General features: G+C 33.5%; 1 protein-coding gene across 1 annotated transcript in view; it reads left to right on the top strand.

The window, feature by feature from the left end:
* LOC127709705 (DNA-directed RNA polymerase III subunit RPC5-like) overlaps positions 1-7,884 on the top strand; it is an 81,912-nt gene extending 74,028 nt beyond the window's left edge. Inside the window, exon 18 of the mRNA XM_052215363.1 lies at positions 5,235-7,884. Coding sequence (XP_052071323.1) covers positions 5,235-5,303 — 69 coding nt within the window. The 3' untranslated portion in view covers positions 5,304-7,884. The remainder of the gene's footprint in view (positions 1-5,234) is intronic.
* The last annotated feature ends 8,427 nt before the right edge of the window (positions 7,885-16,311 follow it).

The raw sequence follows: 16,311 nt of genomic DNA, 5'->3' as shown, positions 1-16,311 counted from the left end.
CCTTGTATCGACCTCATTCAAAGGCTATAATTGATATATTCTTAATATCCGACCATATTTGTATCAAAATCCTGAATTGATTTTTATACGACCGCAAAAAAATTTTGTGGTCGTATATTGGTATGACGTCGATGTCCGGCGTTATCGTCCGAAGACACATTGGTTTTCGCACTCTAACTTTAGTTTAAGTGAATGGATCTCTATGATATTTTACCTTAAGGTTCAATACCACAAAAGGAAGGTTGGGATTGATTTTGGGGGTTATGGTACCAACAGTTGAGGAATTAGGGGCCAAAAAGGGGCCAAAAATAAGCATTTTTGTAACTTCCAGACATATATTGTGTGTTAGTGTATGGATCTCTCTCACATTGTACCACAAGGTTCCATATCACAAAGGGAATGCTGGGATTGATTTTGGGGGTAATTGCCTCAAAATTTTAGGAATCAGGGACCAGAAAAGGGGGAAAAAACAAGCATTTTTCTAGTTTCATGACAATAACTTGTGTGTAAGTGTATGGATCTACCTGAAATTGTACTACAAGGTTCCATATCACAAAGGGAAAGCTGGAATTGAGTTTGGGGGTAATTGCCCAAAATGTTTAGGAATAAGGGGCCAAAGATAAGCATTTTTATATGACCGCAAAAAATTTTTTGGGATCGTATAATGGTATGATCAGTCAGGGGCGTTACTTAAACAAGTTATTTTTTTAAGTTACTTATATAAGTAATTTTTGTTTTTAAAAATAATAAAATTACTTAATAGAGTTATTTTAAATTTCAATAGAAGCATAGACTAAATGTAGTTTTCATGAATTTTTACATCATTTTATATCATAAAATAAAGAATTTATTAGATTTGAGAGGAGTATAGAGATAAAGGGTTACTTTAAAAATAATGACAAAAATATTACTTGAATAAGTTATTTTATACATTTTTGAAAAAAATAGTAATAACACTTATTGAAGGAACATATGTAATTGATTTTGGTTACAAGTTATAAATAACTTCAAGTCTTAATTAATTCACAAGTATCTATCTATTTATATCAGTCTACCTTCAAGATTTTGGAGGAAAATGATAATTTAATAGTCCCATGAGACCAATCTTTGATCCAGAAGCGTCAGTATGAAAGATAAGTGCGTCAGAAAGTTAATTAGTGTTTCAGAAGGATTAGATTTTATATTCCATGGGAAAAATAACCAGATGACTGTGAAAATTTGTTAAAGCTACTAAAATCTGTATAATTGGACACCTATAAAAATAATATTCAGAAAAGTTACTTATATAAGTAATATTTAAAATAGCCTCGTTTTCAACATTACTTGTATAGGTAATTTTAATTGTTACTTATTTAAGTAATGCCCCTGACTGATGATGTCGTCGTCTGCATCGTCGTCCGAAGACACATTGGTTTCCGGACAATAACTTTAGTTTAAGTGAATGGATCTCTATGAAATTTTTTAAGAAGGTTCAATACCACAAAAGGAAGGTTGGGATTGATTTTGGGGATGATGGTCCCAACCGTTTAGGAATTAGGGGCCCAAAACAAGCATTTTTCTAGTTTCAGGATAATAACTTGTGTATAAGTATTTTGATTGCTCTGAAATTGTACCACAATGTTTAATACCACAAGTTGAAGGTAGGGATTCGTTTTATGGGTTATGGGGCCAACAGTTTAGGAATTAAGGGCCAAAAAGGGGGAGAAACGCATTTTTCTAGTTTCCAGACAATAACTTGTGTGTAAGTGTATGGATCTCTCTGAAATTGTACTACAAGGTTCCATACTACAACGAAAGGCTGGGATTGAGTTTTGGGGTTATTGCTCCAAGGGGGGTTTCAAAAAGTTTGGGGGGGGGGGATTTTTTTCCCAATTTTTTTAAGGGATTCATACTTTTTTTTCAAAATTTTTAAAATTTCGATTTTTTGAAAAAGTTTCAAGAAGAAATCTTCAATTGCACAGTATTGCGCAATGGATTTATAAGATCTTTGACCACATTTATTTTGTGTCAGAAACCTATATTATGTCATAAATTTGATCACAATCCAAATTCAGACAGTATCAAGCTTGAATATTGTGTCCAAATTTGCCCGAACTGTTCAGGGTTTGACCTCTGCGGTCGTATCAGGCTGCGCTCAGCGAAGCATTTTATTCTAGTTTCCAGACAATAACTTGTGTTCAAGTGTATGGATCTCTCTGAAATTGTACTGCAAGGTACCATACCACAAAGGGAAGGCTGGGATTCATTTTGGGGGTAATTGCCTCAAAATTTTAGGAATTAGGGGCCAAAAAGGGGCAAAAAACAAGCATTTTTCTAGTTTCAGGACAATAACTTGTGTGTAAGTGTATGGATCTTTATGAAATTGTACTACAAGGTTCCATATCACAAAGGGAAAGCTGGGTTTGAGTTTGGGGGTAATTGCCCTAAACGTTTAGGAATTTGGGGCCAAAAAGGGCCTAAAAACAAGCATTTTTCTAGTTACCAGACAATAACTTGTGTTCAAGTGTATGGATCTCTCTGAAATTGTACTGCAAGGTACCATACCACAAAGGGAAGGCTGGGATTGTGTTTGGGGGTGATGAATCATAAGGGGGTTCAAAAATTTTCAGGGAGGGATTTTTTTCCCCTTTTTTTCCTTTTTTTTCTTTAAAATTTTCCATTTTAAATTGGTTATTTCTGATTTATATATAAAAGCAAATAATAATGATATGGTCGAATAGGTAAATTAAAAATTTTTAAGTTCTTAGACCACATTCATTCTGTGTCAGAAACCTATGCAGTGTCAAATATTTAATCACAATCCAAATTCAGTGCTGTATCAAGCTTGAATGTTGTGTCCATAATTGCCCCAACTGTTCAGGGTTCGACCTCTGCGGTCGTATCAAGCTGCACCCAGCGGAGCATTTTATTTGATTTTGTTGGAATTTTATAGATATCATATTGTCTGTCTCCTATACAATAACAACATATGAGTTGTTATTTCATTTACTTTTTTTTTTTTTTTTACATCTTATGTATATGAAGATTTTTTTTCTTCAAATAATCGATCATAGATATTTTTTTTATAAAACTTTTAACGATATCATTAAATTCATTACATGACGTCACAAAGTATATCGGTTTTTAGATATTCTAAAAATAACCGTGCAATATGCTTTTTGCTATTCGCCGTTTTCTCTCTACCTTAGAAATTATAGTTTAACATGTGACTATCCATGAACGAATCAAATTAGTTAAAATATACGAATTAATAATATTATGGTATATTGTTGTCCGTCCATTTGTCTGTCCGTCATCAACATGTCGGACAATAACTCAAAAACGCTTTAACCAATTTGCTTGAAACTTTAGTGAATTGTTTATATCTATTGATGTGAGCTCCTTTTTGATTTTTATAAATTTTAGATTTTACATTTCAGAGTGATGGGGTTTTATTCATTAAAAAAGGGGGATTTTCCAGTTTTCGAACAATAATTCAAAAATGCTTTGAGCAGTTTTTGTGAAACTTTGGTGAATTGTTTTTATCTATTGACATAAGCTCCCTTTCGATTTTTATAAATTTTAGATTTTATGTTTCTGAGTTAAGGCATTTTATTCATAAAAAGGGGGGATTTTCCAGTTTTCAGACAATAACTCAAAAGTGCATTGAGCAGTTTTCTTGAAACTTTGGTGACTGGTTTATATCTATTAAATAACCTCCCTTTAGTTTTTTATAAATTTCTGATATGACATTGAGGAGTTATGGAACTTTATTCTTTGAAAAAGCAACAGGCGTATCATGCCCTCATGGCGCAGCTCTTTATTTAGGCTGGTACACCAATATGAAAGACCATGTATGTCATTTTTATGTCATTTTTATGTTTAAACATTTTGTGTTGGAAATGTAAGATATGGAGATTATTTTATTGTTTTGAATGCTAGTCATGATATTATCCCTGAGCCCAATAACATTGGCCTTTGATTGATATTAGAGTCTCAAGGAACAGTTATGGTAAATGATGTTTTTGAATAGTCTGTGTGTATTGTTTGCTCTCAAGACTTATGGTCTCCAGCATACCTGATCAAAAAAAAAAAATATGTCGTGTAAACTGTTATAAGTATTAATCCTTTGTATATCTCATTAATTTCAACTATTATTAAAAGTGATTGTTTAAGAACATTTATAGTTAACTGATGGTGTGTTTTTGTATTGACGCAAATTGAATCCTTTTTATACGACTGCAAAAATTAAAAAAATTTTGGTCGTATATTGGTATCTTGTTGTCGTCTTCGTCAGCGTCGTCCGAAGACAGATGGTTTCCAGGTAATAACTTTAGTATAAGTAAATAGAAATCTATAAAATTTTAACACAAGGTTTATAACATCTAAAGGAAGGTTGGGATTGATTTTGGGGGTTATGGTCCTAACTGTTTAGGAATTAGGGCCCAAATAAGCATTTTTGTAGTTTCCAGACAATAACTTGTGTTAAAGAGTGTGAATCTCTCTGAAATTATACCACAAGTTTCCATACAGCAAAGGGATGGTTAGGATTGACTAAGGGGGGTTATGGCTCAAACCATATAGGAATAAGAGGCAAAAAAGGGGGAAAAACAAGTTTTTTTCTGGTTAAAGGACAATTAAGACAATTTAAAGCAGTCTAAGGGAGGTAATCCAATCCCAATTTAAAACAACAATGTTTGATTACCTCCCTAACACTGCTTGTAAATTATGTATTAAGAAATGATGATTGTCTTGAAGCGATTAGCTGTCAATTTATTTTTAAAAGTTACTATTAATGTCTAATTTCAGATTTCAGAAATTAAAAAGAAAATTTCTTCAAATATTTTTTTTTTGGGGTTAATATTCAACAGGATAGTGTATTGCACAAAAGCAAAAAAATGGGGTCAATTTTATTTAGGGGGGGGGGGGGGGGGGGGGAGGGGGTCGATTCGCAACAGCATAGTGTATTGCACTAAAGCAAAAAATTGAATATAAATTCAAATCATATAACCAATTTTTAAGTTCTTTGACTACAGTTATTCTGTGTCAGAAACCTATTATGTGTCAAATATTTAATTACAATCCAAATTCAAACCTGTGTCCATTTTGGCCCAAATTTTCAGGGTTGGACATCTGCGGTTGTATCCAGCTGCGCTTTCCGAAGCAATTTATTATTATTTCCATGAAACATGAATTGGTAAGAAACAAAGATTACATGTGTGTGTATGGCTTAAAATTTTGTTTCTGTATTTCAGGATTATTGTATCAATAAAGGCAAGGGGGCTACATGGTATTTGAAAGGAACATTAATACCAGACTCATGACATCGTTGGAAAAGGAATAAAAATAGATTATGATTTATGCCAACGTGATAATTACAGGCTGTGTCCAGATGATCAACCATCACATCCTGTTTTGGCAAAAAGTTTGCTGTTTCATGACTTTATACCAGCACTTTGATTTAATTATGTGGAATCATTGGGACAGAAAACAAAAATCCATGATATTGGCTGGCAATATTTTTTCCTAAGAAATAATAACTAATTTCATATTTCTGTATATATAATGTATGTCAAATCTCATTCAAAAGTGACACAAATTGTTTTGTAGTGATTGATTCATTGTTAATTACTTCAATGCTGGTACATATGAGGAGACTAATGTGATGATTAATATAAGGAGGGAGATGCCAATTAGACACATATTCACCAATGTCTAAATGGTGTGGATGTAAGCAAATACAGGTCACTGGGCTACCTTCTGCAATTCACAAAACCTATTTCGCATAGTCTGTTACAAAAGACCAGACATGACAAAATGTCAAACAATTCAAACAAAAAACCAATGCTCGAATTTATGACAAAATAAAAAACCATTATCACAGACAGCAACTAACAACAACCACTGATTTATAGGCTCCTGATTTGGGACAGGCACATAAAGAATGTGGAGAGGTTTAAAAACATTTGTGTCGGCTCAACCTACTCTAACCTGGGACAGTGGTTTAACAGTACAATATAAGAAAAGACTAAAACTATTTTGATAATTACTTGACCCATCATATTGGCACAAAATACAGCTTCTGGGGATTCATTTATTTTCGTTGGAACCAGTTTTTGTAAATCATGTAGATTGAGGAAAACTTATACTCACAGTTACTGGAAGCTAGTTCAAAGCCAATTACTGAAATTGAGAAATTAATTCGTTCATTTATTATTGGGAATAACTAATTATGGGTACAAATGTGAGATCTAATTAATATGTGTGCAAAAACTACTGAAATGATGAAATTGCTAGCCTGATACTGTCATAGTTTGTACATTGATAAAACCATCTAAACAAATTCTGAAGGAATAGTACAACTGATAAATAATATTCTCCAAGACTTTAGTATCAATCAGTTCACATCCCTTAAGGTCATGAACAGTCTGAGCATGACCTTGTGTAATGTCAAAATAAACATTCATGTTGAAGTGTAGACAGGAAATAGGACCAGACATTTCCTTTATATGTCTCTGGTTTTCATAACTGTATAGCAATACTTTTTAGTTAGATATTAGTAAAATTGAAAACCTTCTTCAAGGGATCAATGAATTTACATTGGTTGTATCCAATAGTATGCTACAAAAATAAAGTGTGTACTGGATTTGTTATTTGACACACACTACTGAAAGGATAATATATATGTGTCTTTAGCACTGCTCTTTTCCTAAATGTGTACTGGATATCTAAAGATTTTTGATAAAAGGAATCAAATACTTTGAGAATAGGGTCAAATATAAAGGTAGTACCAGTGACATATAATACAACTATATAAGTCTCTGGTAATATACAGCCAAGTGTATGGTATACTGACAGAAAATTTGCTTCTAGGAAAAAGACACTGTGATGACTACAGACCAGACTGATAATTTGAACAAAAAAGGTCTGTATTCTCAGTTCATCTCTTCTTAAAACTATCACAAAAATAAGGAAGAGATGTGTATTTTCAATTTTGCACCCAAAAAGATAATTGATGTCTCAGATACATCATATCCTCTGTATAGCATCAAGATGATGATTATGCATAAAGATGCAGGTATACAGATTTTAGATGAACAGAATAAGGCAACCTTTTTGTCTACTTGCAGATGTTTATTAAACATTTTGTCAAAATTTTTACTGTGGACTGCAGTAATGCTAGATTTAGCTTACTTGACCAAAAGCTTGATCCACCATCACTTGTTGTCTGTCATTGGCTGACAAAAACTTAACCTGAATGTTCCTAATGGCATCTCGTTTGTAAATATATATTTGGTATTGGATCCATCAACAAAATGCTGTTGCTTAAAACAGAACAGATGGGTCTGCATATATTTTGGGGGTAAAAATAGCATGAAATGCATCAAAACCTTGTGTCACTAGCTACATAATTATATATTCCAAGCCTCATCTCTACTTTTGAGAGTTCACACAATGTAATGCAGTGAGGTGAACATTCTTAGGATTATTATTCATGCCCATGTCAAGCAATTGAGTATTTATTTATACTCGTATATTCAAGTTACAAAATTGTGGTCATTGTGTATGAATCTTTCTGTACTATAAAAAAAAAAAGGGGGGGGGGGGGGGGGGTGTTCACGCTTATGGACATTGGAAGATAACTCCAATTCACCATATTGCCCAAATGTTTCCAATTGCAATTAATTGTATGTCTGACTTGAAGTTAACATTACAAATTTAAAGCAATCTTACCCTACAGTGCTAATAAGCACTTTGATTGGTTTATGTCTTGAAAAACAATAATAGATGGAGAAAAAACTATCACATCAAAACACTCTGGAGCCATATATGTTTTCATTTGTTTATAATTGTCAATTGACTTCCTTTGAGAAATATTGCCCATAAATGATGATTTTTACCAATTTTGTGTGTTTTTTTCTATTTTTATGCCCCCGCCGTAGCGTTTTACCCTTGTCTGTTTATATGTACATCCATACGTCCCAAAAATGGTTTTCATTCTCTAACTTTAGTTTGCCTCAACCAAATGTTATGAAACTATACACAATGCTTATTACCAACAAAACACGGGTCAAGTTTGAATTTGGGTAGCGTCACTTTTACCATTCTAGAGTTATGCCCCTTTACAAATTAAAAAATTGCAGAATTTTTCGTTTTTATACGACCGCAAAAAATTTTGCGGTCCTATATTGGTATCACGTCCTCATCGTCGTCGTCCAAAGACATTTGGTTTCCGGACAATAACTTTAGTAAATGTAAATAGAAATCTATGAAATTTAAACACAAGGTTTATAACCACAAAAGGAAGGTTGGGATTGATTTTGGGGATTATAGTCCTAACAGTTTAGGAATGAGGGGCCAAAAAGGGGCCCAAATGAGCATTTTTCTAGTTTCCAGACAATAACTTGTGGTATGGTGTATGGATCTCTCTGAAATTATACCACAAGTTTCCATACCACAAAGGGATGGTTAGGATTGGCTTTGGGGGTTATGGCACCAACCCATTTATTAGTATTTTGGTTTGTTTTTCAAGTACTGTAAGCAATAGGTCAACTTTATTTGGTGTATGGAATGATTGTAAGGTGTACATGTCTGTCTAGCTGGTGTCATCTTACCTTGACCTCATTTTAATGGTTCATTGGTAATTGTTAAGTTTTTGTGTTTTGGTCTGTTTTTCAAGTACTATAAGCAATAGGTCAACTTTATTCGATTTATGGAATGATTGTTAGGTGTATATGTCTGTCTAGCCGGTGTCATCTGACCTTGACCTCATTTTCATGGTTCATTGGTTAACATTAAGTTTTTGTGTTTTGGTCTGTTTTTCGATTACCGTAAGCAATTGGTCAACTAGATTTGGTGTATGGAATAATTGTAAGGTGTACATATCTGTGTGACCTTGACCTCATTGTCGGATCTTTAAGAATGTTAAGTTTTTGTGATACTTGTAGTTAAACCTTTCAACATAAAATCAGTGGTCAGTAAAACAGTCGAGACATTTCAGCGTGTGCACTCTTGTTATAGTTTGTTCTTATGTTGTACTGTTATACCACTGTCCCAGGTAAGGAGGAGGGTTGGCGCCTTCAAACTAGTTTAACTCCGCCACACATTCTGTATGTGCCTGTCCCAAGTTGGGAGCCTGTAGTTCATTGGTTATCGTTTGTTGCTGTGTAACATGTTTGTTTTTCGTTCATTATTTTGTACATGAAATTAGGCCGTTAATTTTCTCGTTTGAATTGTTTTATATTTGTCATTTCGGGGCCTTTTATAGCTTACTATGTCATTATGGGCTTTGCTCATGGTTGAAGGATGTACGGTGACCTATAGTTGTTAATTTCTGTGTCATTTGGTCCCTTGTGGAGATTTGTCTCATTGGGAATCATACCTCATCTTCTTATTTTTAAATAAACCGAGATATTTATTAAATATGCATATTCTTGTGAACTGTCGATCAACACAACAGACTGATTTTATTTATAATGTTAGTACATGTTTACAACTCCTCGTCCAATCAAATTGCCTTAATTTACTACCTAAGTTTCATAGTATATACCATATCCGTGTACTTAGTACGCTTCGTGCGAAGAAAATAGAAATTTTAAGTTGCTGCGAACAAAACGAAAATTAAACAAACACAAAAAAACCTTTATACAATATTGTAAAATAAAATTAATATTTGTAAATTAATTCAAAAATTCAAACTTAGAATTTAATCCGATTTTCAATATGGAAATTATTGTTCTACTAGTTTCATGAATATTATCATTGTTTTTCACAGAAAACCACCATTATAGGTTGGTTTGTTTGTCTGGCTTTGACGAGGTCGAAAAAGCGAGAATTAGGCGTACTGTTTCCAGCGTCTGGAGCATTGTCAACAACGTATTAGTTTGATTAGGTCAGTTTATGGAGAATCATTAGTGGTAGGTCAATGATATTTAGTATGCAGTTGTATTTAGATTAACACATCTCTTTTGCCATGGAGATTATTTGGCCCCAACCCCACAGTCATTGTCTAGTTTATATGTATTGTGATTAGGTCAGTTTATGGGGAAACACTAATAGTATATCAATGGTATTTTCTATGCAGATGTATTCTCATTGGTACATCTTATTTCTTATTTCCAGATTATTTTGGTGGGGTATGTGTTGCTCAGTCTTTAGTTTTCTGTGTTGTGTTTTGTGTACTGTTGTTTGTCTTGTTGTCTTTTTCTTTATTGCCATGGTGTTGTCAGTTTATTTTTGACTTGTGAGTTTGAATGTCCTTTTGGTATCTTTCGCCTCTCTTTTCGATGGAGATTATATGGCCTCGTCCCATCATCATGGTTCTTTGACTTTATAACTTTTGCATAATTTACAAGGTAAAAGTTTGTGTTTAGGTTAGTTTAAAGGGAACCACTTGCTTGTGTTTATGTTAGTTTGAAGGGAACTACTTGGTATTTGGTATGCATTATTTTAAGCATTAGCATTTCTCATTTCCATGGAGGTTATTTGGCCCTGCACCTTCAGTCATGGTTCATTGACTTTGAATGTTTTGCATAGTTTACATGTTTAAAAATTGCCATTTTAATTTCAACATTTGCATTATACTATCAAAATTACAAAAAGCTTTGATAAATGAGCTGAGACTCTGACCATTCATCTTTCATGTGTGGAGGGCATGTTTGTTTTAATAAATTGTTTGATTAATTTATTTTTTAAATGAAGAAAAAATGTTTCAAACTGGAAGAGAAAAAAATAGTTTGTTTCCATTGTGAATTATGAAAAATAAATATTACAGTGAGGTTACTTTAAAAAAAAAACATTACTGTATAATAGTGTCCTGAAAAGGAAAATGATCTTAACGGTACTACATCTGTTTCGCATTTCGACAAATAATGTCTATTCTGTGATGCTTGATGCGAAATTTTTCAAAATCCAAAACCTACTACAAACGTTGAAGAGCTGATAAAACCATAAAGAACGTCAAGTATAGCCTAATCCGAATAGGTGCGCTATGGGGTCAGTTTGGCCTAAACTTTATTATAAAATCAGAGGAGTTATAAGATAATTGATATTATCTTAAAAATTAGGGAGCTACCATTTGATTTTTATGGGGGGGCTAGGATGAAAAATTTTGTCCTGCATTTTTTTTTAGTTGAAATCTCTGTCCTGCCTTTTTATTTTTCACTCTACTCGGTCCTGCCTTTTTTTTTATTAGTTTATCCTGACTTTTTTTACATAAATTGTAATCCTGCCTTTTTTTTTTGCCAAGTTGCTCATCCTGCCTTTTTTTTTACTCAAAACTCCTGTCCTGCCTTTTTTTTCATGTTTCATCCTAGCCCCCCCCCCCCCCCCCCCCCCCCCCCCATAAAAATCAAATGGCAGCTCCCTTAGAACAGTAAAAAATTTCAACAATTGTGAAAATTCGCCGAGATTTGTCAATCGAAAGATAACATTAATTTGATGATTTTTTTCAAAATAAATGACAAAAACATGTACATAAATTAGACCTCGTTACGGAGGAGGAAAATGTTTAGACAGGGGGCCTGGGGGCTAGGAAGGCGACCCCCATACGCTGACCATTTCATAGTGCAAAATCCCAAGACTTATTTTGCTAATAGTTTCAGGACAAGATGCATAAAAAATAGGCACTGGCTACGATTACGTTGAAATGTAACAATAATAAAAAAAGTTATTGTTACATTGGTCTCTAATTGTCGGAATGCAAAGTTGGATTAGGAACCGATTATTTATGAACGTAACAATAATATTTGTGTCTACGGCTACGTTGCGTTATTGCTACGTTAATGCACCTCAATGTATGCAGGGACTAGTAATATGTATTAAATTATAACTTGAAAACTTGTATTCGTAAACACTGCAATGCTACAATATTACATACATTTTTAAAATTGTATTTCAACTGATGGCAGCCTCTACACATCCAGTATGTGCTTTTAGGAGCATGTTTTAGTCCGACGCATTTTTGGTGAAACCACTGTAGGCAGCCATCACAAACGAGTGATGCAGCAATGTGTACGTGGTTTTACAGACCAAATAGTTCCACTGTGCAATATCCCTTTTTCGAAGTTAAAGCAACTTTCAATGTCTCCCATGCTTCAGGTGAAAAATATTTTTTGTTCTTGAAATGTTTGTATTTTCGTTCAAATTTTTGTTGGGAAAATGTGAGGTTGTTTTATGTTGTCTTTTAATATCATTTCATTTCCGTCAATTACATGTTGCACTACAGAAGTTCGCAGTATTTTAGTTCACTGCTGTCAAACTTTGCCTTTGATATATCAATTTTTCTCGAACTGCGTTTGTATAAAATTTGATACTTGAGTATTGTTTGTTAGTAATAAGGGTAGGTGTGCAGTTAAAATGATTCTTAACTTACATAGAAGTGAAAACTTTTCTTCTAAACATCGAACCATTGAACTATATATTTTGCCTTTGGCACTACTAAACTGTAGTATTATCCTGAAGAGCATTAAAACAAGTAATACTTAAAAACTATTTCAACATTTTTTTATGAAAAATAATTATTATTATTATCAAGTATTTCGAAGAATTAAGCAACAAAACTCTAGTAGGTTTAAAATTTAATAAATCTAACGTAACAATAACGCAACGTAACCGTAAACACAAATACTATTGTTAATCGGTTCCTAACCCAGCCTAGCTTTCCGGCAATTTGTGTCCAATATAACAATAACTTTTTTATTATTGTTACATTTCAATATAATCGTAGCCAGTGCCTAAAAAATAACAAGAATTTGTATAGTAAGACTTATACAAATCCTTGAAAATAACAATACATTTTAAATTATTCATTTATAAAAAAAAAAGGATAATATGATAGAAAACAATGCTTTTAGCTCATTTACTTGTCATGTTGTTCTAAATGCCGGGTCAAAGGCGACACAATGGCCGGATGCATCCCATCTTTTTTTAACTGAAATAGTGCCTATTTCACCCTCTTTCAATTCTATGTATATATGTGTAAAATCGAAAGGCCGCTCCGCCTACTAGTAGACTCACTCACGGGTGTTCTTATCCATGTTTTAGAGTTGGGACTATTATACTATATACAATATGTCCCAGTTTAGAGGGAAAGGAACGTTCACAGCAGCATGAACTACAATAGTTGCATAATACGAGCGATGTTGGGTTAGAAGTCAGAAGTATAACTCAGCACAGTTTCATGCGTGCAAGATTCCGGGACGGAATTATTGCGCACGTTATTTCACCACCGATGGAGTTCTTGCGGAAAATATTTTTTGTATTCGTCTATCAAATTACAATATTTGCAATAAACTCGTCATTCGGTTTGTCGAGGTAACATGGCATCAAATAAAAAAACACTGACCATGGGTTTAATTTCCTCTGGAAATTTAATGTTCAGATGACTGATTACAAGATCAATGAAAGAATTACACATATCTATTTTAAAATTCTCTTCAACTGTTTCTGTTGCCGCGATTGCTTTGGTCTTTGTTACGTTACGTTACGTTTAGAATACATTTTCTGCTGTAATGAAAGAATCAACAGTGGAAAGATTCAGTACAGTTTATACGTTAGAATTTTAATTCGTAAACTCAAAAGAACATAAAATATTTATCAAATAATCCGGTGACAAACTCTCACATGGGAGACGCCACTTGCCAAGACAAGTGCACTTTTTTATTATTATGAGTATGATTACGAGGAAAGTTCGTGTAAATACACCGAAATTTAGCAGCTGGTACTGGTTTCCGCATACTAGTGGTCTACAAATCTGAAAATAAATAATATGAATTATTATATTATTTATTTGGCAAAATGCTACTGTACACTTTGACTGCAATGGCTCGAATGGCTTTAATGGTGTTGTTAACATGTTAACGGACCCCCTATTGCCCCCCCCCCCCCTCTTTCGAGGCCCTAGGTAATTTCCAGTGGCTTTGAATTAATTACCATATTTCAATGTTAAGTTTTCTGCTTAAGTCAGTTTGATGGGAACTACTTGAAATAAATCAATGATATTTTCTATAAAGTTGCATTACTATCAGGTTATCTCAGTTTGGTGACTATTTCGAGGCCCTGTCCCTTAGGTCATGGTCCAGCAATTTTGAATTAATTAGCAATGTTGCTGTCGATCAGATTGTCTTTTCTGAATTTTCTGCCGATAGGCGAGACATATTTGTGTGTCAACAGTATATTTAATATTTGATTGACCAAACATGTAAAACGTATGTATCCGGCGAGTACAAACTGAGTAACCACAGCAACTATCAAAATTTCGAAACTCTGAAGCGTTGATTTATATGAGGTGTCATCAAAAGTCCACTTGTTTTGTTCTCGATTTCCTGCAATATGTGCCTACAGGTACTTTTCGAAACGGAATGGAACGAAGCGGAACGACTAAAGGGGCATCATAAAGGAATTTATTTATAATGAATTAAATTGTTCTTTAAAGTAGGAAGTAAATACAACTGCATACACCTGACTTCATAATTTTTATATACGATAATTCTTAGAGTAATTTTCCTTTTAAAATCATACTGGCTGAAATAATGATGTTGCAGTTAAAAGTATTATGAGATGTAAGAAATGATATCATATTTAAAATAGTAAAAAACAGCGCATATATTTTTAAAGAATGTTCTGAACTCAACAACTTAGATATTCGAAAATTTATTATCTATGACTCCCCCCCCCTTTTTCTCTTCCTTTAATTCCGACATGCTGGTCCTTCATGATATCCTCAAACTTCGTTTGTAAACAAAATAAAAAAATGTTCCGTTCCGTTCCATTCCATTAGTATCATTAGCCAGGGGCTATTGGCATTTTTCGAAACTGAACGGAACAAGTAAACTTCATTTATTTCATGTCTTGTTGGTTTAACTTCGCTGTTAACAGTCATTTCACTAATTTAAAAAAGTGAAATCACCCCGACAAGTAAATGCAGTTGGTTTGTTTCGTTCCGTTCCGAAAAAAAGATAAGATTGCACTGCTCATTACTTTAATAGAACTTATGACTTGCCGTAGCATCGATCTCGGGATAAGATTACACTTATTTTCTTTACTTAGTAATAGAAATTATGACTTGCCATAATTATGTCACCATGTTTGGCCACATTCAGTCACTCTGATCATATTTTTTTTTGGTGTAAATTGATGTTTTATTAATCAAACATAGATTAAAAGACATAATTCGGTCTATGGTTTAACCTAGTATAGAATTGAGAATGGAAATGGGGAATGTGTCAAAGAGACAACAACCCGACCATAGAGCAGACAACAGCCGAAGGCCACCAATGGGTCTTCAATGCAGCGAGAAACTCCCGCACCCGAAGGCGTCCTTCAGCTGGCCCCTAAACAAATAAGTATACTAGTTCAGTGATAATGGACGTCATACTAAACTCCAAATTATACACAGGAAACTAAAATTAAAAATGATACATACTAACAAAGGCCAGAGGCTCCTGACTTGGGACAGGCGCAAAAATGCGGCGGGGTTAAACATGTTTTTTGAGATCTTAACCCTGCCCCTATACCTCTAGCCAATGTAGAAAAAACAAACGCACAACAGTACGCACAGTAAAACTCAGTATAAGAGAAGTACGAGTCCGATGTCAGAATATGAAACAAAAGAAAATAAACAAAATGACAATAATACATAAATAACAGACTACTAGCAGTTACTGACATGCCAGCTACAGACCTCAATTAAACTGATTGAAAGTTTATGTCTTCATCATATGAATATCAGGCACAATCCCTCCTGTTAGGGGTTTAGTATTATACCGTCTTAAAATATTTGAGAAGAACATAACCCGTGTCATGCCAACAACTGGTTTTAGAATAAATGTGTTAATTCCGATGCAAAGACCCTATAAGTGAATCAATATTAAAGCCAAAATATGCAATCTTTAATGACCTGACAACAGTATCGTATTATATCCATACATATAGCCAATATATCTTAAAGAACAATTCGATGCCACCTACAACACGATTTTTACTATGCAGCTGTACATTTCAAAGCTGTTTTCAAAAAAGGAAGCAGGCCAGATACATACCCGCCAAAACCTATTCACATCAATTTAATTTGACTCGTATCAGATCTTTGAAATTTTAAATCCCTTGAACTACAATGTGATTTTTATGTATCTTGCCTGACAAGGGTCTAATTAAAATTTCTTTATGTTTTTAAAAAATGTTAATGATAAATGATGTAGTCGATAAAACTATTTTTCAATGAGATGCAATTTTTTCAATTAAATGCCATCAACGTTTTTGTTTCAAATGCAGACAATTTTGTAGATTACTGCATTTGGATTTTGGACTGTGAAAATTTATACAAAATGTTTG

This window comes from Mytilus californianus, unplaced genomic scaffold (assembly GCF_021869535.1).
Source record: "Mytilus californianus isolate M0D057914Y unplaced genomic scaffold, xbMytCali1.0.p SCAF_7, whole genome shotgun sequence".
Classification (NCBI taxonomy): Eukaryota; Metazoa; Mollusca; class Bivalvia; order Mytilida; family Mytilidae; genus Mytilus; species Mytilus californianus.
Note: the sequence above shows the minus strand (reverse complement) of the source record. Positions and strands in the feature narration are given on the sequence as shown.